This window comes from Myotis brandtii, unplaced genomic scaffold, assembly GCF_000412655.1.
Source record: "Myotis brandtii unplaced genomic scaffold, ASM41265v1 scaffold165, whole genome shotgun sequence".
Classification (NCBI taxonomy): Eukaryota; Metazoa; Chordata; class Mammalia; order Chiroptera; family Vespertilionidae; genus Myotis; species Myotis brandtii.
In genome coordinates, this window is record NW_005356042.1 from 13,073,500 (window position 1) to 13,096,105 (window position 22,606).

Consider the following 22,606-nt stretch of genomic DNA (forward strand, 5'->3'; position numbering starts at 1 on the left):
CCAGTATCTCCCTCTCTGTCTGTTTCTTTGTGCCTTGATCTCTCTCCCTCCTCTGGGTCTCCATCTCTCATTGAGTGCATGAGTCAGTCTCTCTCTCTCTCTCTCTCTCTCTCTCTCTCTCTCTCTCATATATTTCCTTTCTGTACATATTTTCCTTAATAACCTTCAGGACAATTACTTATTAACCAAAAGGGAAGAGGAACCTTAGAAGCAAAGCCAACCCAAGCTGGTTTCTACCCTAAGTAATGGGAATTAAAAGGTTTCTACATTTACCTCCAAAAGCCTAGCCATCATCTCAGACCTTTTAATTTTTAAAGCAGTTACTGATTTATGATCACCTTATCTCTCTTGATCACACACTGGCAGGTTAGATCAGCAGTCTCCTGGGTCCATCCATTGGCCCTTGCACGTATCTCCTCTGCGCTTGGGTTCTGCCTTTTCAACTGATCTTTCTACAAAAATTATCCATTTACTGTCCTTCAAAATCGAGTTGATTTAAGAGTCCACTCCCCACTTCTCCGGAATGGCCAGGGAAGCTGGTTAACTGAGATAACCCAAATCGGGATTATAATGTTTTTATGGATTTGAGAGAGAGAGGAAGGGAAAGGGATAGAGAGATCGAATCATGGATGAGAGAGAAACATCATCAGTTGGCTGCCTCCTGCACGCCCTCTACTGGGGGATGGAGCCCACAACCTAGGCATGTGCCCTAACAGGAAATTGAACCAGTGACCTCTTGGTTCATGAGACAACATTCAACCACCCAGCCACACCAGCTAGGCAAGGATTAGTAATTGTTAAAGAAGAGAATGCAATTTGCTTGACACAATGTATACCACAAAATAGCAACTCCTTCTTTTACAAGCTAGAAGGTAGTTAAAGAATTTAAGGCACTTTAGGCAACATGAAAATCAACTTACATAGTTCAGTACTTTAGAAAATAATCTGGTTATTTGTCCCGTCTGCTGGTATGGTTTCCAAAAACAAACAAACCATACTGCCCCTTCCCACAGTGATGGGATACTGCTGCCCAGGTTATAATCCCCAAAGCTCAACTGTCAACCTCACTGTATCCTCAGTCATTATTTACTAAATGCCTCCTATTGACCAGGAACTATGCTACACACTGGGGAAATTCCAAGAGGAATACAACAGGCCCGGCTTCTGTCCTCCCACCGCACTTAATCTCGGCTGCTTATATGCTGTGTGAGCTTGGACAAGATCCTAAACTTCTCTGTGCTGAATATCATCATCTAAAAATAAGATTCATAATTTTAGCTGCCTAGTAGGGTTGTCATAGAGATTAACGGAATTATAGCAAGGAATCATACCATTTAAAGTGTTTTTGCACAATGACTGGCACACATTATAATCATTGTTACTATCATAAAAATAAGAAGGAGAATTAAACAAGTCATCCATCCCTGTCTTATAGGCAATTCTGTTCTTTTAAAAAATAAATACACACTTTTTTTTCACAGTAAGCAATTGAGCAGCATGATAATTTGTCTCAAAATAAGGCATAAATATCTAAGTAACATTTGATAGGTCAGTTACCCTCTCTGAGCCTCAGTTTTCCTATCTGTCAAGTGGGGGAGTGAAACTAGATAATCTCAGAAAGTCCTTCCCAATCCTAAAATTCTACCATTTCTTACGCACAGTATACCTGAATGTAATCTGTTAATTCATAATTTTCCCCACGAAGACAAACGACTTCACCAATTAATATCTAAACTTATCATTATATTATTCTTGCATAAATTGGCTCACATCTTTACTGTAGCCCCTAAAAGTAATGGCTAAAAGAGTTCTGCAAAGCCTCATAGGTCATATATGACTGAAAAGAACTTTATTTTCAACATATACTTTAAAGTGGTGTAGAATTACATCTGCTTTTCTTTGAGGCCTCCCAAAGCCATCTGTGCTAGTAGGTCTGCAAGGACGCCATCAACAGTGGCTCAAGCCTGCAATCTGACTGCGACCACTAACATCACTGCCAGGCACCCCAGAATTGCCACCGAAAATGCAGGGTTACCCAGAGCTGAAAGTAAGCACTGAACCAGCTCTGTTATCCACACTTAGACATCAGACAAGCCGTGAACCGTCCCAAACAGAAGGCAATTCTGAAACGACCCCTATGTACTAGTACTTGTTTCTAAGCAGCATTCTGGGGAGATCCCCATTGTGAAAGGGTCTGGCTAGGTCTAACACTGATGTGGGTTCCTATTCCACAAGTCCCCATCATCACAAAGGGGGGTCCAGAAGGTTCCAGATGGTGGGTAAATGATATGAAAGGAAGGGCCTGGTTGGCCACAAAGATCTGGAGTCACAGTTATACGTTGCAATGGGAAATAGAGACAATCTTGGGCTGGAGGCTGGCAGCGCCCTCATGGGAATGAAAACAGCAGCCTCTGAAAAGGAAAAGTGCTAACAGCAGGCACCCCAGAACTGAAGGGACCAAGGCCAGCCTGAGGCTCCAATCTGCCCCCTCAGGAGCCAGGCCTGACCCCTTCTGGACAGAGTCCAGCAAGGCCACCCGTCAGAGGTAGCTGCACTGGATTACTAGGATAGCTGCTCCTATGTATCTTGCTCAGACTTCCTATTCTTCCTCCTCCTCATTCCTGACATAGAGATCAATCGATGGGACACTACTGAGACCATTACTAGATGGGTCCTATCTTTCCCTGCCTTAAAAATAGCACCCTCCCCGCCCCCCTTTTCATTTTTACCTTCATATTGCTTACAATTTGGTGTAGATCTTAAACATCCTGTAATTCATCAACTAATTCTCTCCTGGCTACACATTCCAAGTAATTAAAGTTCAGTAATAACTTATTCTTTCTGCTCCAGCACCTGCATTTCATTTGTTTATTTTCCCAGAGTCGTAAATCTGAAGGGCTGTCAAAGTGCCATAATATTAGTGCAATAATCAAAGTTAATTAGTCCCTCTCAATAAACAACAACAAAGCCATTACAGAGATGCACTGAAGTCTCTCCCAGCTACCCCGCGTACAGATCGCACTGTAGTTGGAACAATTAGAATCTGAGAGTGACTGGGTAAATGAAGGCACGTTCTTCAGTCGTTTAAAAGGAGGCTGTGCTCCTCATTCGCACTGACTCATTGCCTCTGGGGAAGGCAAAGCGGATCTGGGCTCTGACTCTGCGGCCTGGGAAGGACACCGACGCAGGTGGAGTTCTCCCCACTGCCCCACCTTACCATACACACCCCAGCTTCAGTGTCAAAGAGGGACAGAGGGTGCAGAGAAATGAGGGGGCCGGCCTCACTGCCACCTTTTAGTAACCCGATGTCTTCAACAACGTTGGAGTCATCACTTAGGGCCTTTGAGAGATGTGAGTGTTCATCGGGTTCTGATGAGAAGGTGGCCCAGCGGAACGTGGAGGGCAGAACCAGGCAGGAGGGGATAAGATGCTCGGAGGAAGACTCTGCCTTCACTGGAAGCCAGATGATCTCTGTCCAGGGATGCTGTATAAGAGGTCAGACAAGGGGACCCAGATGGCTGATCCAACCCTAAGACCTTAAGATGCCTTGCATTTAGAGGTGATCATTGGGTGAGTCCCTGTGTCTTGTCCTTTTCACTCACTGTCCAGTTTCTCTGAGACGCTTCCCCCCTTGAGGCCATGACCCATGGCTACATACTAAGTTCCCCAAAGTGTAGTGGCTTCAACAGTAAGCATTTCAGACCTCATCAAGTTCCTATGGGTGAGGAATTCTCAGTGTTTCTGACTTGAGGTGTCTCATGAGGTTGCCGTCAAGCTGTCAGCAACAGTCACATGCAGGCTTGACTCAGCTGGAGGACTCCAGGAGGGCTTCTGGCTGGAGGCCTCAGTCCCTGGTCACATGAGCCTCTCCATGTGAGAGATGCTTGAGCATCTGCACAGCATGGCAGCTGGTTTCTGCCAAGTGAGTGATCCAATAGAGCGAGAAAGGAGGAAAAGGAGTGCCTATTATGGCCGTTCCTGTTATAACCATTTCTGCCACATTCTATGCATTGAGAGTGGCCCTAAAACCAACCCACATTCAAGGGGAAGAAGATTCAGCTCCATGTCTTAAATGGAGGGTACCAAAGAACGTATGGACAGATTTTAAACCATAGCCACTTCTAAGGCTTCCTTTTCTCATTGTCTTCAAAACCTAGCCACAACTGCATCCCCCAGGTGGCTAGGAGGCAGGGACTCGTGCCAAGTGAGTCCCCTGGGGACACAGAGTTTGTTCTGCCAGCTGCACATCTCTCTGCACTAACCCCAGCCTGAGCAGCAGACCAGCCATCTCCACATCAGGGCATGGGCACAGGAGAGGCAGACAGTCATCTCTCTGCCCCATGGCAATGGGAGGAGCCCCCTGCTCCTGACCTCAGCTCATCTCAGTATTAACTGACACACTGATGGGAAGATGAAAAGCGGCTTGTCTATTTCCAAGTACTCTGATCATTTGGAGGAAGAGGAGGAGGAGGAGACAAGAAAGAGAGGAAGAGGAAGAGGAGGAGGAAGAAGGTGAGGGGAGGGAGGAAGAGGAAGAGCAGGAGGAAACACTTCCCAGGAAAATTTCTGAGTCCACCTTGGGGATCTGTGCTGAACAACTCGGCCGCTCCATGAGCTGCCGTCCTCGGAGTCTCACTATGTGCCAGCACAGGACCTAGTACAGGGAAAATATGGCTGCACAAGAGGGCATGTGTGTTTTTCACTTCATCCTTTTGATGACCCTGAGAGCTGTTATTAGCACCGTTCTGCAGATAAATAAATAAAGGTTCAAAGCGACGACCAGGGAAACCCAGGGACACATATGGAAACTAGGATTCAATCCCACTTCTGTTTGACTCCAAAGCTTCCGCTACCTCAACTCCACTCGGCTGCCTCCCTATAAGTGAAAAAGTTGTCTAGTTTAGACATTTGCTTAAAATAAACCTTACCCAATTGCAGTATGTGCTGCCCTGTTCTGAGACTGGCCGCCTTGTCTACAGCTGCATCTCTATTTGTACGATGTTTTATTGGCACAAGGAGTGTTTCTCCTCTCTGTTAATCTAACACCTGCTATGTGTGAGATTCTCTGTAAATGCCCCATAATAAATATGAAAAACAGTCTCTAGCACATTTTTCCCTCTTAAATAACAGAGCCTAAATGCCTAGTGGCCAGAAGCAGGTCTTTCAGCATTGGCTGAACACCATCTGAAGATGAAATCCGTCTCTTCAAACTATGTTAAAATTGCTTAATAAGAACTCGGGGGACCACCTAGCAATGAAAGGATGCGTTTGCTTTGGGTTTCACATGATTGGGAGTGATGGTTTGGAGCCGGCCACCTAGGCTTGACTTTCACTCTCAGCTCTGCGGTTAATCACAACCCTCGTTATACAAAGGTTACAGTGAATATAAAGTTTGAAAGATACCGTTCAAGACTGAGAACGGTGGCCTCAGAAAAAAAAATGAACACACAGAGACAGTGATCAAAGAACAATGAATAACACTCAAGATTAGGTCAAGGCAGATTTTTCACAATGAGAAATAAAATGGAAATCTTAGAGGGTAAGTACTAAGCACAAGTTTTAGGCATTCTGGAGACAGAGAAAACTCAGAATATTTTAGCAACCAATTATGTCTACGAGGGGGATGAATAATTTATCTGATAAAGAATCTTCCCTGGGCCTGTGACAAGAAAGGTCAATAGCCAACTTAAGTAGAACAGTGCGTACACTCCACGCCACTTGAAGTGGAAGTCGGGGGAGGAAGGAGCTCCCTTTGGTGAGCTCCATCAACTCCATCAGGTTACAAAGAGCCACCCATGAAGCTCTCTTTCCTAGGGAACCACAGGTCGCCTCCGATCACGAACAGAGAAATAGTCATACATAAACATGCAAGTCTCTCTGAATATAATCCTGGGCTAAATCCTTGAAAAGGAGGGGCCAGTCTTCTGACACAACACACATGATTGAGTAACAAGACAGCTTTGGGGTTGAGAAAATATGACTTCCAATCCTGGACCTGCCACATAGCTCCCAGCTGTGTGAGGTCAGGCGAGCCTTTTCCCCTCTTCTAGCCTCCAGTGTTTTATCTGCAAAATGGGTCTAACACATAACATAAATATTTCATTGGGAAATGCTCAGCATAGTACCTAGTACAGAGACATCTATCAATACGTAACCCCACCACAGATGACCATAATAATAGGACATTTTTGTGAACGAAAATGTCCCAAGGGAGAACTCTAGAGGTTTATCTTTACCTTTGTCTGCATGTGTATGCGCTTATTGATTGAAGCAAGTGGTTAACATAGTTCTTGCTGGTTCACAGACTTGTTGATATCCCACTTTATTTATTGAAAATCCAATACTATACATAAAAACAATTTTTAAAGCAAAGAAATGAGGAACAAATCTAACGGTGGATTTAGGATGAACTTTTCCCAATAATCTATGACTATTAATAATATTAATAGTTTTTATATTTTTGTTTAGCTAAAGATCATTCAAAACAGTGGGGATGAGCCCTATAACTTGTGATGTGTTGAATAGTGATCATCTTTTCCAAGACAAGTCACCAGCTTAGACAGGCATAAGGCTTATAAATTACCCACAATACGTGCTGCCCATCTCCCCCCAGCACACGCATCACATAAAAGAAGGCATCACCCCTACGGCCTTCAATCTATAAAGGCAAATTATGGGATTCAAGCTCTTATTATCAAAGGAGATTGGGGGAAATTCCTGCCAACATCAAAGCTATCCCAGATCACAAAGTCACTGAAGGGATTTGAGGGAGCCTAAAATTAGCTGGGTTTCTCCAGTTGTTCTTAAAAGTGCAAGTAATTTATTACTCAACATCCTAGCCCATCACTGCTTAAGATCATGTCATGAAAATGCAGGGTGTTCATATCTATTGAAAGCACAGCACAGTGTCTCAGCCACATGCCTAACACACCGGCTGGTATCTACTAGTAGAATTCCATAGCTGAAAATAATACGAAAATCGTTATTCTCCATGTTAATCAACGAAACTGCAATATGACATAATACTGTCGGCTTTCCACATGCCTTCACTCCAACTGGATAAATAAACCCGCTATCAACTGTATTGACAACGAGAATAATTACAGCACTTCAGTCTCTCCAGCATCCAACGATGTGGCCACAATCAACAGAGCATGTGGTCTCTCTAACGCATGGATATTCCATTACCTCTGACTAATAAATCTTTTCTTTTTACCCCTCATCTCCCTGCTTTCTCAATAGCCATTTTGATATAAACCGTTGCTTGCTGTTCCTGATGACTGATCCCTTAATCATCTTTCTTAAATATATGCAAAGTGTATTTCTTTGTAAATACAAAAGAAAAAGCAATCACATAAATAATTAAGATGGCTTTTCAAATGACAGTTGAGTGCTAATATGAGCTCCACTGGAAAATACTAATCAACAAACTAAATACACATCTATTAAAATGTAGGAGTCCAGACAGATGAAGACAGAAAAGTAATTCACGGCAGCTCCACTGGCATCACGCTGATGATAAACATCCTCCCTACAGCTCCTCTTCAGCTACTTGGGGAGTTAAGAAAAGTAAGCGTCACTCTGTACTCATGTATGAATAAGAAATTATTACTATTATTATTACTATTATCATTATTAACAGCAGTAGCTAACATTTAATTAAATGCTTAATCTATTCCCAGCAATGTGTTAAGCACACGTACAGTCAATGCATTTAATACGTACAGTCAACTATATCTCCAGCATAGATATTAGTATTTGTAATTTACAGATGAAGAAATTAAGGTTTAGAGACATGAAGAAACTTGCTCGAGCTCATAGGTTGTATCTGCTTCTAATCTTTGCCATTTTAATGCAGCGCATTGTAGAGCAGTTGTTATCAACCGGAGAGGAATTGCCCGCCACAGGCAGCATGTGCGCAGGAGGCCTCTTGAAGCCCACCCAGCCTGCCTCCGGCACAGCCCCTGGATCTCTCAGTGAGACGCCCACGAGAAAACACGAGCAGCTGAGCTGGGTCTCCTCTAGGCTGCCCTGGCCGATGGTATTCATCCTCACCAGTCTCTGGGATGACCTGAAGTCTAGGCCAAATAAAAAGACAGGTCAGAAAAGACTGGGCTCCAAGTCTGTCTCGGGGACCAAACCAAAGGGACCAAACCAACCAAACTCAACACTCCCTTTTGACAGGGGAATGGGTGTAAGACGCATTCTGGGGAATTAGGAGTGGGTCTCCTAATAACTCCAAGGAAGGGCCACCAGCACCTCTTGCCATCAGCCCATTTCCACCAAGCCCATTGGTTACCTCAATCCCCAGTAGATGCTAGCTTCAGAACAGTCACTGGGCCCCGCATTTCACAGGTGGGCAGCCACACAGGTGAGCTCTCTTCCACTTCCTGTTTGGCTCTTTACATAATAAGCAGATCTAATAAAGGCCTGGCAAAAGGGAGGCAGACTGGGAACCAAAAGTGATCCCTCCCCCTCATTTGATCTCCCGCCACCCCAGTCTGTTCCGCCTGCATACAACTGGCAGGTGCATGGAAGACCTCAGGCCCGTCTGCTCCAGCTCTATTCAACCTCATTCCTCCCCAGGACCAGAAGTTTGAGACCCCACGCCTTAGGAATCTAAAATTTAGAGACTGTAATAAGGTGAGAGGGAGGAGGAACTGGGAGCCCCACTGAGGCCTTTCAAGAGCCCTACACTGGGATGGGGGATCTTGCTGCGACTGTTAAAGTGCATTTCGATACAATTCGCTTAGTCCTCAGATCTCAGCATGGAGAGGGGGACGTGCCAGACATCCATTAAAAACAACAGCCAAACCCCACTCCGATAAATACTAACTGGAGTCAAGGACAGTAAAACCACACCTGTCAGTGTCCCAGACTTAGAGAAGGCACATGAAATCCCAACATTCAGACATGCTGCTACGTAAAAGAGAATCCACTCCATCTTGAAAATAGGAAGATAAACTACAAATTTCCTACCTGGCCAGCCTTATGGACTCCTTGGAATAATGAGAAAAATAGTAGGTGCTTGCCTTAGAGTCAGGGACACTAGCCTGCAACACACTTAGGGTGTGAATCAGGTAGGGCACACGCCTACGATGGTGGACTGCTTACATAGGCAGGAACGCCATTTCCAGAGACACTTCATTCAAATACGATTGGGGGCTGATGGATCCATCCTCCCTCCTTCTTTAATTATGCTAATGGATTGGCCCTTTAGGAGGGTGGTTTACTTCTGCAGTGTCCATGTTATCCAATTTTAATTATTTTCAATTCTTCTCTTATTTCCAACTTTGGAGCATCCAAAACATCTCAGCAGGAGGGCCTTTTCCCATGAAATCATTATTAGTAGCAGTAATTATATCTCAGCTCTTAATAAAATTCCATATGGAACGTGTTTCCATTTCAGTTACATTTTACTAAATAGCTGGATTGCCCCAAAAGTGGTTTGAGAACTCTATAAAGGACATTTTCAATGAAAATGTTTTGTCCGGGACAATAAGGTATGTCAGAGTAGCTTCATCTGAGAAATAAGATTAATCCTGAAATTAATCACTCAAATAGCACCTAGCGATTTTGAAAGCAACGCCTGAAAGGTAATAGACATGTATGATGCCGGATGTGGTAGAAAAGCCAGGCCGTGGGGTGGAGTAGATGGACTTTGGGTTTGGAGGACAGGTGGACGCACCAGGAGCTGTGTCCACCAGCTGCGTGACTCTGGGCAAGTCTCCTCACCCTCCTGAGCCCCCCATTGGCTCTTCTGTAAAGTGGAGAAAACCAGGAATTTGCATGCTCCTGAATAAGGATATAAAGTATCTTGCCCAGGACACAGCACATGACAGAGACACAATAAAAGGTGGTTCTTGGGGGCCCCAAGGAGGCTGTGAGTAACATTTCCTCGGCACAGAGGGGATGGGAGTGCTCTGGAACAGAGCGATTCTGGGAATGGATAGTGAAGAGGCAGAGGAGGGCCAGGCACAGAAGAGCAAGCTGGGGAAGGAAGCACAAACTCCATCTCCTGAGCCAAGCTGATTGCCCGGAGCCTCGGCACGTACGAGCCAAGGCTGAGCCAAACGGCCTAAAGACTCCTGAGTGAGCTTTTGCTGCAACAAAAAACTTTGGATCATTCTGAGAACCTCCTGGGAGGTACCAATATGTTGCGGTGCCGTCCCAGTTCCGATACTGATAGGATTCGTTCCAAATAAAGTGGAAACGAGCTTAAGCTGGCTAGCAGCTGGGAAAACCAGAGTAGATCAACTTGCCCTTGAGAAACACAAGAAGGTGGTATTTAATGATGTCACAGATAAAGTTCCTTGGCAGAAATGAGGTAAGGAAGGGCCTGAAGGCAACCGGACCAGCACATATCGAGGGTGGGGAAGTGGGGTGAGCGCCTGAAACCCCAGCTCAACAGATTGCCGAGGGAGGTTCTCACACGCTCAGCGCTGTGTTCATAGTGCAGTGATATGAAACGGTCATGACAGCTTTCAGTGCCAAATTTTAGCTTCCATTCCACAAACCAAGGGGGATAGGGAACACGGTACAATGGGGTTCACAGAGAATACCCGAACAGATGAGAGCGGTGGTAAAAGGGTTCAGTTTCTTCAGTCTACAACCTATACAATTTGATGGAAACATTTCTGCCATGTGAGTATTAGTTTTGTTTTTGTTGCCATTTCCTTTGCTCACGTCCCTGGCAGTGAATATTTCGGGGTAATTCTCTCTCTGGGAGAACTATTTGCTGGTTGACCTCAAGTTACTATATGGTAGAATGAAACTATACAATGATAAAGTCTGTCCTCTGAAACTGATTCACAGGTACCCACCCAATTATGGCTTAAAAAAAACACCTAACTAAATGGTGGGTCTTTGAGATCATCCCATTCAACCTTCCTCATTGGAGATGAGGAAACTGAGGCACCAAATAGACTGAGAGATTTGCCAAAGACCCACAGTTGATTAGGGCAAATCCAGGAATTTCTTCCTCTGAGCATCAAACAGTAGTTATAATGGGATTGATACAGATGACTGTGAAAAAGGAAGACAATGTTTAAAATGCATAAATAATTGTGTTTAGCATTATCTTCCAAGACTGGTTTCAATATTAACATTATTGCATAACATGGTTAGTGCAGCATCACTAGGGCCACTGGACTTATTTCTCTAATTTAAATACAACATCAATGGGCAAAGTTTCACAAGTTGGACACTCTCTGGTGTGAGGTACTCTTCTAGAGTGACAGTGTGGATAGAAACCAGCACAACCACACTAGATGATGCCCTGGGAAACAGCCACCGACCTTTCAAAAATTTAATATGCCTCTGAATCAATGGGTCCACTGTGAAGACTCTGCCCTCTGACTGTACTCACAAAAGTATGCATCAAGAATGCTCACTGCACCATAGTTGAGACCCAATTTTGAATGAAAATGCAAGTGAGACTGAACTTACAGACAGCATCACCTGGGATAGCAAAGCAAGGAAAACAACCCAAATATCCTTCAAAAAGGGAGACTGGTTAAATAAATCACAGCATAAGAAGATGATGGACTATTACATAGCAGTTAAATACAATGAGGTAGATAAGAAAATGAGGAAAATAAGAAAAGATCTATAGTATTAAGTAAAAAATAATCAAAGTATATTATGTGTGTGTGTGTGTGTGTACAAGTACATACAACCTTTATCTGAAAGACTACACAAGAAATGGTTAATAATATTACTTTCCAAGAGAAGGACTGGGAGGGACTTTCACTTTTTACTTAATACCACCCCATTTTGTATGAAGATATAAATCACATGCATATATTACCATTTATTCACTTTATACAATTCTAAAAATTACAGGGCCCTGTTTTGTATATTTAATTTAATCCCAAATAATGAATCAGGTGAGATTAGGATAAGAGTTCATTTGAAATACACAGAATTTTTCAAGCAGAAACAAATCTTCCTTTTCTTGACTTTCATAAATTTTCAGTCCAGAACCTCAGACATTCTCTTAAACAAACCATGGTCTACTTCTTCAGACGGCAAGAAATTTTCCACAGTGTTCAGAAAACGAAGACAGTCTTGGCAAGGATGATCCAACCCCTTCACACTCTGCTCCCAGCTACGTGACTGTCATCGCCTCCGCCACCTCCTCCTCCTATTCCCTCTGCCCAGTGTGACCTTTCTCCCACCTTCTCCCTAGTCTTTCTTTCTTTTTTGAAAGAAAAAGTCTTTTTTAAAAAATATATTTTTATTGATTTCAGAGAGGAAGGGAGAGGGAGAGAGAGAGAAATAGGAACATCAGTGATAAGAGAGAATCATTGATCAGCTGCCTCCTGCACGCCTCCCACTGGGGATCGAGCCCGCAACCCGGGTATATGACCTTGATCAGAATCGAATCTGTGATCTCTCAGTCTGCAGGCCGATGCTCTATCCACCAAACTAAACTGGCTAGGGACCCCCTAGTTTTTCTTGAGATCTCAGCTCAATTACTTCTTTCTCGGGGGCTCTGAATGCCCCCCCGCCTCCCTGGCGCTATTCTCCATTTTGGAGTACCACATAATTCAGAGTACCACTTGCCATTATTTCAAGTTTACACTGAGGTTTATATTTCTCAAGTTAAATCTGTCTTTCACTGTGAGCTGAAAGTTCTACAAAGATAGTGGTAACATCTGTTTTTCCTTAACAGTAGGCCCCAGTACCTAAGACCATGGTGCACTTCATGAATCTATATATATAAAAGCCTAAGCAACCCTTACGACCAGACGACCAGGTGACCAGCTGGTAGGTATGACGCACACTGACCATCAGGGGGCAGCGCTCAACGCAGGAGCTTCACCCTGGTGGTCAGTGCTCTCACACAGCCAACCTCCCACAACCGGCCAAGCTCCCACAGTCCCTCCCCGCAACCCACTGGCCCCAATCGACCACAATCAGGACTGGGCGAGACGGCACCAATCAGCCCTGATTGCTGGCCAGGCAGAGGGAACTCACCCGTGCATTAATTCATGCACTAGGTCTCTAGTCTATAATAATAAAAGCATAATATGCTAATTAGACCAGACGTCCTTCCGAACGACCTTCCAGACAAAGCCGAGGCTGCGAGGGAAGCCCGGGTCCTGGGTGCCTGCCAGCGGCCAGAGGGAAGCCCAGGTCCCGGGTGCTGGAGGGAAGCCCGGGTCCCGGGTGCCAGAGGGAAGCCCGTGCCAGCAGCCCAGGGAAGGAAGGCCTACTCTTGCACAAATTTCTTGCACCTGGCCTCTAGTATGTAAATAAGTGATAACTGAATAAATGAACTCGGTCTATACTTCACACCAAAGCCCAGTTGCCGGAAGCTAATTCCAGCATGTCATAAATGCAAGAATTTTCATCAAAAGGTTGATGGAACCTTGAGGATTGCCTGCTGGAAATGGGTAAGGTCATTTCCCCACACCTAAAGATTTGCATAGATGATTGCCTGCTGCCAGACAGCTGAGGGCATTTCAATCTACATGTTATTGCCTCCTACTGGCCAAACACCTGAACAGCCGTAGGCAGTTCCCCCAATCTGACGATGGATTCTGTATACTAAACCTTGCCTTTGATATGTATATCTACCTTGCTTTAGGACAAATTGTGTTAATAAAAAGCAAGGGGTCCAGAGAGATGAGAGAACTTGGTTCCTTTAGCTAAGTCTTCTCTGGCTCCCCAAAATGCCTTCCAAAATTACGTTTCGTCTCTAGACTTTTTAATAATTTACAGCAGCCCCTTCTCCAGATTCCTGAACCCTTCGAGATGCTAGACAAGACCCCCGGCACCCAGTGATCATGTTAAAAAAATGACTCAGACTGTGTCACTCTTGGCTCAAAGCCCCGAATATCTCCCTCACCACTGTCTCTGAGGCCCTGTGTGAGGCCCTCGGAGCATCCCTGCAATCTCCCCCCTTCCCCTTGGGCCCAGCCACACTAGCCTCCCTGTGGACCCTGGAATCCTCCAGGCACGTTCCTGCCTCTGTGTTTTTCCACATGCTGTTCCCATTGTTTAAAAAGCATTTCCCCTGCCCAGCTGGCATGGCTCACTGGTTGAGCATCAATCTATGAACTAGGAGGTCACAGTTCTATTCCTGGTCAGGGCATATGCCTGGGTTGTGGGCTTGATCCCCGGTAGGGAGCATGCAGGAGGCAGATGATCAATGGATTTCTCTCATCATTGATGTCTCTCTCTCTCTCTCTCTCTCTCTCTCTCTCTCTCTCTCTTTCTCTCTCTCTCTCCCCCTCTCCCTCTCCCTCTCCCTCTCCCTTCCTCTCTGAAATCAATAAAAATATATTTTTTAAAAAACAGTATTTCCCTGGCATTGGCAGAGCTTACTTCTTTACTATATTCAGGTCTCGGATCAAATGTCACACCTTTAGAGGGGTCTCTTGTGACCACCCAAACTGAAAGAGTCCACGCTGCCCCTCCTTACCCCTCACGCCTCTTTATTATGTTTCACTGTATTAAAAACCACCTGACATCAGGGTCGGTTTCTCCTACCTAGAAGGTAAGCCCATGAGTGTAGGGATTTTGTTTTGTTTGAGGCTATATCCTGAGCCCCAAGAGAACTGCAAGCCCTCAGTGACTATTTCCTCTTAGATGTATCAACACGAACACCTACACAGAGATAAAAAAGCAAAACCCAAAGACAGGGTTAAAGTCTGCTCCTTCCTCACCCTAAAATCCATAAGCATAACAAGCTCTTAGTTGTATTCAGGGGCTTTACCACACTTTATTTTTCTTAATACATGAGCTAAATGAGTAAACATTTGCCAACCTCTGACTATAGAGCAGATGACACTGACAATGAACTGTAAACAAGTGTGGATGGTGGCGAGCCTGCCTGTCCTTTCCATTCATCAAGTAAACAAAGTGAACATGGCTTTCCATCTAAAGAAAACATTATTCCAAGAGCAATAAACTTTACGCACTGCACTACAACCGCCATGTGTTCCTCCTGGCGTGTGTATTTGACAATGAAAAGACACAGTCAAGTGCTTGCTTACCCATTCTCCTAAAATGCGTGACACGGCTTCATTGGCTCTGCTCATATTCCTACAGGCCAGGATCACGTGAGCACCATGGAGGGCAAAAGACTTGGCGGTTTCAAACCCTATGGTTTAAAGGAAAGTCAACATTAGAAAACCCTGAATCATGATGAATGGCCTTTATTGAGCACCATGCACGTCACCCTATTGGTTCTCACCAGGTTGTGTAGCACCACTGTTCCGAACTGGATGGGAGCGGGAATGGGAAAAAATCTTGCTGACTGACGGGCTGCATCCATCAGGCTAATGAAACGCTGACAGCCAAATGGAGGTTACATGATGTGGCCAAAAACGACTTCACTTGCAATCCAGGACTTTATACACCCCGATCTTACTGAAAATGATGGATTCTGTGTCCCTATGAAATTTCCAGGTGAGAGCGATTATCAGAAATATTTCTCAGCACATTTTCATCAGACTATGTAAAAAACGGTGTAGGGGAGTAGGGGCACATGGTGGACACAATGCTTAGTCATTCGTTAGCAACCATATTTCCAGTGGATTGAGAGATTATGGACACAATGCTGGGCCAGGCAGGGCTTTATTTATCTAATTTACCAGGTTAACGGCAAACGCCTTACAATTTTTGCCTTTTTCATCTCTGTATCCCAAGGGAATGACACTCAGTAGGATTCAAAAAATGTCTGCCAAAGGGATGAATGGCTCTTATAGATTATTAATAAGCTACAATTCTGGACTACTATAAAACAATCCAAATTGTTTCAAATAGTTCTGATAACCCGCTAACTTCCTTTCTAACGAATACATATTAAAATCCTGCAAAGATTCCACTGCAGATTTGAATGACACTACCTAGAAATCTGTCGGGGGGATCATGCACTTTTCCTATCAAAATTTCTTTTCCTGCCCTGGCCAGGTGGCTTGATTGGTTGGAGTGTCATCTCGTATCCAAATGATTATGGGTTTGATTCCTGGTCAGGGCACATATGTAGGTTGTGGGTTTGATCCCCAGTGGGGACACATATGGGAGGCAACTGATCGATGTTTCTTTCCCACATCAATGTGTCTCTCTCTAACTCTGTCTCACTCTCTCTCTCTCTAACTCTGTCTCACTCTCTCTCTAAAACTCTAAAATCAATAAAAAAACATATCCTCAGGTGAGGATTAAAAATGTATATATGTTTTCCCAAACAAACTTGTCAAGTCGTGCTACTTCACTTGACAAAATAACCTCTGGCAAAGGACTTTTTATTACCAGCAAGAACATGTCTGACATGATGGCAGCAATGGGCTGCTGGTGCAAGCTTGCACCCGTCGGGCTCCCTAGATAATTCCTGACTGTGGCTATGGTGAAGCCATCTGTCCCTGTGTCGTGGGAAATTGCACTGTGGGTCTTCCATCTTCCTTAAATGGGCAATGCCTCACACACCGCTAGTCTACTCTTAAAGCTTCGACAGGCAACTTCGTCTCCTGATGCTTTACAACTGCCTTTGGAGCAGAAACAACGCATGGATATTTCAAAAGATGATGGCTTAACAGGAAGGACCATAACATTTTTATAGTAAACTGTATCTCTAGAGTGTGGAGTTAAAAAAAAAAGTTGAATAATGCTACCTACTGTGAAAGTCCTGGAGAAATCCAGGAGAACAGCATCCCCCACTCCCGTTTAATTAGCTAAATGTAGAAAGCTAAGCCAATTCTGCACGATGCCAAAGTTTGCACAAAATATTGAAGGCAGTGGTTTACTAAATTTAATAACCTGATTCGTCTTACAAAAAATTAACTTTATGACAATGCTTAGATTGAACCAGCTTAACTGCACAGAGGTGGCAAGAGTGCAGAAGAATATTTAAGTTAATAATATAAAAAAAATAAGGGAACACATTTTAAAACAGCGGGCGGTGTCAGTTTTCCAGCACTTGTTCCAGCCAATCCAAGTGGGAAAACTCAGTGCCCGTGGAGGTTTTGCTATCTCCATCTTGGGTTTTAAGCTTTGCCTACAGACATGAAAGTACCATAAGAGGTAAAGCATACCGAAAATATTAAATACCTGCTTATCTTACACTAGTTTTCATTCTCTAGAATGGTAATCACAGGATAAATCAAGCCCACGGGCAGTTTTTTTTTTTTTGGTCCACCCTTTGTTTCCTTTACTCCTTCCCTCCTTCCCTCCTTCCCTCCTTCCCTCCATTCCTTCCTTCCTAATATGAATTAGTTACCAGCATTAAAAAAATCAGGGAGATTCCATATCAAAAGTAGATATCCAACTTCTCTGAAAATGCTTGCCACACTGGGCCCCTAAACCCCCTTTCATGGGGTTAGTACCATCCTAAAGGCCTCAGTCACCACCCACACTACTGATATACCTGTCCGGCCATGGTGGGTGGGCCTTTGATGCTCAGATGCGCATTACCTGGGGCAGATTCCTGCTAGAGACAATGGCTCAGACAAAACAGCTTCAATCAGAAAGTTCACATCCGAATGGGAATCTCAGAATCTCAAAGAATGTTTCACACAGATCTGCTTGAGATGTTACTTAGGCCACCTTGAACCCTAGGCTCTCAAGCATGAGAAGATGGGGACTAGCTGGGCCGGGGAGACTTAGCGCAGAGAAACGCCAGGGTGAGGACTCCGGGCTCTGCAGGAATTTGAATACATGGTGCAAGTTCCTTACCCTCCTGCGCATCTCCCAAGTGTCTCTGCGCGGTAGCAGGACCTCTGCACCGGGAACCACATTGGGGCCAAAGGTTATAGACGTGAACCAGACAAGCAGTAAAGACGGGGTACATGGCAAAACAAGGTCAAAGGTTGGAGATGGGCCCATGAGAACGAGGAACAGGAAACTCAATGGGAGATGAAACCCTGGGCCCCAAAATAAAGCTGTGGGGCTCTTTTGCATGTGGCAGGGAGTGTGTACAAGAACCTGGGCAGGGAGTAGCACTACCAGTTATTGTTATGTTATCCATTGAAGATGCCTCTGGTTCTCACATGGAAAAGAGACTCATGAAGACACTAAAGCCTTGTGACCAGCCAGGAGGGGTGAGGAGCCTCTGATACTCAACAGCTAAGGGGAAACCAGAAAACCATCTGGGAAGCACGAATCTACAAAGCCTGAGACTGCCTGCGTCTACCTTAGAGAGAGCACCCAAGGTCTCCAAGGATGGCAGCTGGGCCACAGGTGAGATTGCCAATTGGTTTACCCAGACAAGGACTACAAAGGGAAGAGTGGTGTGTGTGGCAGTGGAAGGGGAGGGAACAGGGGCCACACCCAGTGAGACAGACTGCTAGGCTGGATGGACAAGGATAGTCACCGATTCCTCAGGCGCGAAGCACGTCGGGCTGGGATCCCAGGCCCAGCAATCACTGGAGTGGGAGCTAAGAACAAGGCCATTTCTCTCCCCAACGCCAGGAAGGTTCCTTCTGGTTTGAGTTTTTAATTTTCTCCACACTGTGGATTTACTTGGGCAGTGTCCCCATTTACTGTAAATTATTATTTTAATTATCATTTTTATTAAGATGCCCAAAGGAGCTGGGGCTTACAGCAGCTGTGATTTCTAATGGGCTGTTATTATTAATTTAGAATTGTGAAACACTGGAGATAAATGTTACTTGTAGCTGAACACAATTAAAAGGCCACAGAGATGGTGACTCCCTCTCCCTGACCTCCCCAAGAACAGAACACTAAAGCGTCGTTAGGAACCAACCAACAAGTTGCAGAATCTGCCAGCACAAGTCATCTCCCTCCCTGGAGACCTACCATCACATCGATAAGCTTAATGCCTTTCATCTTGAGTTAGATCTGGGGACAATTCAAATTTGGGGATAATTTTTATGTAGCTTAAAGCAGCGGTCGCCAACCAATGGTCCGCAGACCACTGGTGGTCCGTGAGATCCGAAAGGTTGGCGACCACTGGCTTAAAGGATGAGAGTTCTCCTTCATTCTCCTGCAAGTACAAAGACCTACTTTCCAAACTGATCTAATTAATGGGAATGAAATTGCAGTGACATGACACTGACCATGATACTGAACTCTAACTCCCAGGCACTTCTGATGAAGATTTGGACACACGTCCACCACAACCATAAGGTCAACGCCACAGAACAGTAACCAGAGAATCCATATCGCCGTTTCTGCAGTCACTTGAATGATTTGAGTGATCACATTTTCCTTGCACGCCATTTCAATGACATAGTTCTGAGTTCCAAAGAATTATAAATTGTGCCCGCTAAACACTAAACACAGCTGCCAACTCAAGAAATTACAAAACTACACAGGTCTCTCCAGAGGAAAATAAGTCATCACCAGCCCTGGCTTCAATGCATGTGTTATATACAGCTAGCAACAAGTACCACACAGAGGTCCCTAAATCCTCCTGATAACATAAATGGGTTTCGAATATAAATACGTATCAAAGAAAGATACCAATTCACGTGATGAGGATACAGAAGCAGGGGATGGTCCGCTCACGGGGAATATCTTTCTGAAATATCACCATGCTGCACTTACATGCTTTGGGAATGTAATGTTTTGTAAAGCTACATAATAAATTCCAAGTGACTGCCCGGGATCTCTCAAGAGGCAAGACTGACCCCAAGCTGCCTACTCGTGCCGCCACTGAGCTAGTTGAATAAGTTCTCATCTGACCTGCCAGTGACAGGGCAGATCCCAGTGTGTTAAGAATCACAGTGAGAAAAAGGCCCAAGGATTACAATTAACATGGGTCTAGGCAGCCCCAATGAAGACAGAATCTGTAAGGGCAACTAAACTGAGCGATGTCCATGTCAGGAAGGGTCTGAGGGAACCAGGCAACTGCATATGTTAACAGGAGGGAGGAGAGGAGCAGAATTCAAAATGGCTCAACATCTTTAGGGGCAATTGGGATATAGCTATCAAATCATACATGGATGTGCCCTTGACCCAGCTATTCCACATCCAGAAATTTATCCTACAAATACACTTGCCCACATGAGCAAAAATATGAGAGGAATACAGTTAGTTGCAGGCTCAATCCCCGGCCCTAATCAGGGCACGTGTGGGAGGCAACCAATCAATGGGTCTCTCTCACATTGATGTTTCTCTCTCTGTCTCTCCCCCTCCCTTCCACTCTCTCTAGAAAAATCCGTGGGAAAATATCCTCGATGAGGATTAAATATATATATGGAATGTTCAACCTGTATTGTTTGTAACAGCCAAAAGCCTGGAATCCACCTAAATGTGCATCAGTGAGGTTAAATAAATTACACAGCAGGCATAGAACAAAATACTCTTCTGCGGTTTAATAGAATGAGGTGACATGAGATGGAGACACAAGAAAACATCTACATGTTGCATTAATAAAGAAGAAAAAATATCAGAGTACAGCACTGCATGCAGGTATGATCCCACTGCTGAAACACAAAGGTAGGAAAGGCATGTGCTTAATATGCGTTAACATTGATTACTCACATTGATGTTTCTCTCTCTGTCTCTCCCCCTCCCTTCCACTCTCTCTAGAAAAATCCGTGGGAAAATATCCTCGGATGAGGATTAAATATATATATGGAATGTTCAACCTGTATTGTTTGTAACAGCCAAAAGCCTGGAATCCACCTAAATGTGCATCAGTGAGGTTAAATAAATTACACAGCAGGCATAGAACAAAATACTCTTCTGCGGTTTAATAGAATGAGGTGACATGAGATGGAGACACAAGAAAACATCTACATGTTGCATTAATAAAGAAGAAAAAATATCAGAGTACAGCACTGCATGCAGGTATGATCCCACTGCTGAAACACAAAGGTAGGAAAGGCATGTGCTTAATATGCGTTAACATTGATTACTAGTACTTGGGCAGGAAAGCCATTGGTCAGGAGCAAGGAAGACTTATTTTGCATTTGAGAACATCTAGGCTATTTCAATTTTTTAACACATGCATGTATGCCTATTATAGAAGGAAGCTAAAAATAAAATAAAAAACTGAATGATATCTAGTTGATCATTTACAGGCCTTTATAAATGTTAATACAGAGAAGTGAAGGCAAGTGGGAATGGAAAGAAATCTACCATATTTCTATTCCAAACAACACATTTTCTGAGCAGGCTGATGTTTAGAGAAGACTTTTGCAGGAATATAAGTTGGAGGACAGGGGGGCATTATTAGGTGTTGGGCACTCAACCAGGTGAGAATACATGATCTCATCTAAGATGCACTTCACAAAAACCCTATGAAGCGTCATTATCATCATTTCCTGTGTGAGAAAACCAGCAGCCCCAGAGGTTAAGAGATTTACAAGATCAGAGCAAAAAAGGAGGACCCCCCCAGGGGTGTGGCCTGAGTTCAAAGCAGGTGGCCCCGATCCAGCCTCCAAACCACCACACTCACCACATGGGGTTAAAGGCACAAACTCAGAGCTCCTTCAGGCAGGACAAACCAGCTGGGAACACTGCCCACCAGCCCACTGCCTGCTCACTGTATCCTTGAATGTGACTTACAGAATCTGATGTATATTCTTTGTGACTCTGATGAGGTATGTGTACATTCTTCCCACTGGTTTAAACTAAACTTACCGAGCAGTTGTCCTTCTGAAAGAGACAGAAATGGTCTCAGTGTCAACAACGGCCTATTTCTTCTCTGTGTCCTTATGTCAAGGCAAAGAATGGAGGCCCCTTCAGCTACTTTATTACATAAATGTACTTAGTTTATGGACTCCTGTCCCAAACGGTGACACATTATCAAATTATCTTCTCTCTCATTTAATATTTCATCACGGGGCTCAGAATTGACACCATCCTCTGCTTTCACAAACACTTCTCTGTGTAAGCCCTCTGTGTGCATAACTAATCCGCAGTAACAGCTTCTCTCCACATTCTCCAAGGTCAATAACTTACAAGTGCGGGCTTATTTCAACCCTGTCTTTATGCTTTCATTAAGTAAGGCATTTTACGTGGGGCACTCTGAACACCATAGCCATTACAAATTTTGCTCAGATTTTTATTTAATTTCTAGAAGGCTTCAATGCCAAACTTTAGAGGACTATCGGTATTAAAGTCTGAGCTAAAGAGCCCTCCCAATAAGAAGAAAGGAACGCCACATTGGATTTTTTAACAAAGCGTACATGGCACATTCATAAACTTGGCCCAGAGCTTTGAGAAGAAAAAATTAAAACAGGATGAAATAGAAGAAACAAAAACAAAGGCTTCTTGGTAAAAATAAATCTACACTAATAAAAGAGAAACATGGTAATTAGCGTACGACCGCTACCCTTCCCATTGGCTAATCAGCATATCCTTATGCAAATTAACTGTCAGCCAAGATGGCGGCCAGCAGCCAGGCAGCTGGAAGCGAACATGAGGCTTGCTTGCTCCAGTGACTGCAGACTCCAACGTTCCCCGCCTGACTTGCCGGCCTCTGAGTTGCAACTCTAAGCAACTATGTACTATGTTGCAAATAAGAAGCTAAACAAAACCCCAGAAACCAGCTTTCAGCCTGCCGGGATCTCAGAGCTGAAGTTATACATTGTTTCGATTATAGAACGGCAAACAAACCAGATACGAAGCCTCAGAGCTAGAGCCAGAGCTAAAGCTGGCCCAGAATAAAATAAAAAAAAGAAAAAAA

At 44.2% G+C, this 22,606-nt stretch overlaps 1 protein-coding gene across 1 annotated transcript in view; it reads right to left on the reverse strand.

Annotated features, from left to right (window-relative positions):
• The window catches only part of WWOX (WW domain containing oxidoreductase), a 935,251-nt gene that overhangs the window by 870,647 nt on the left and 41,998 nt on the right, over positions 1-22,606 (reverse strand). The window contains exon 5 of the mRNA XM_005862598.2: positions 15,006-15,112. Within this exon, the coding sequence (XP_005862660.1) occupies positions 15,006-15,112 (107 nt within the window). The remainder of the gene's footprint in view (positions 1-15,005; positions 15,113-22,606) is intronic.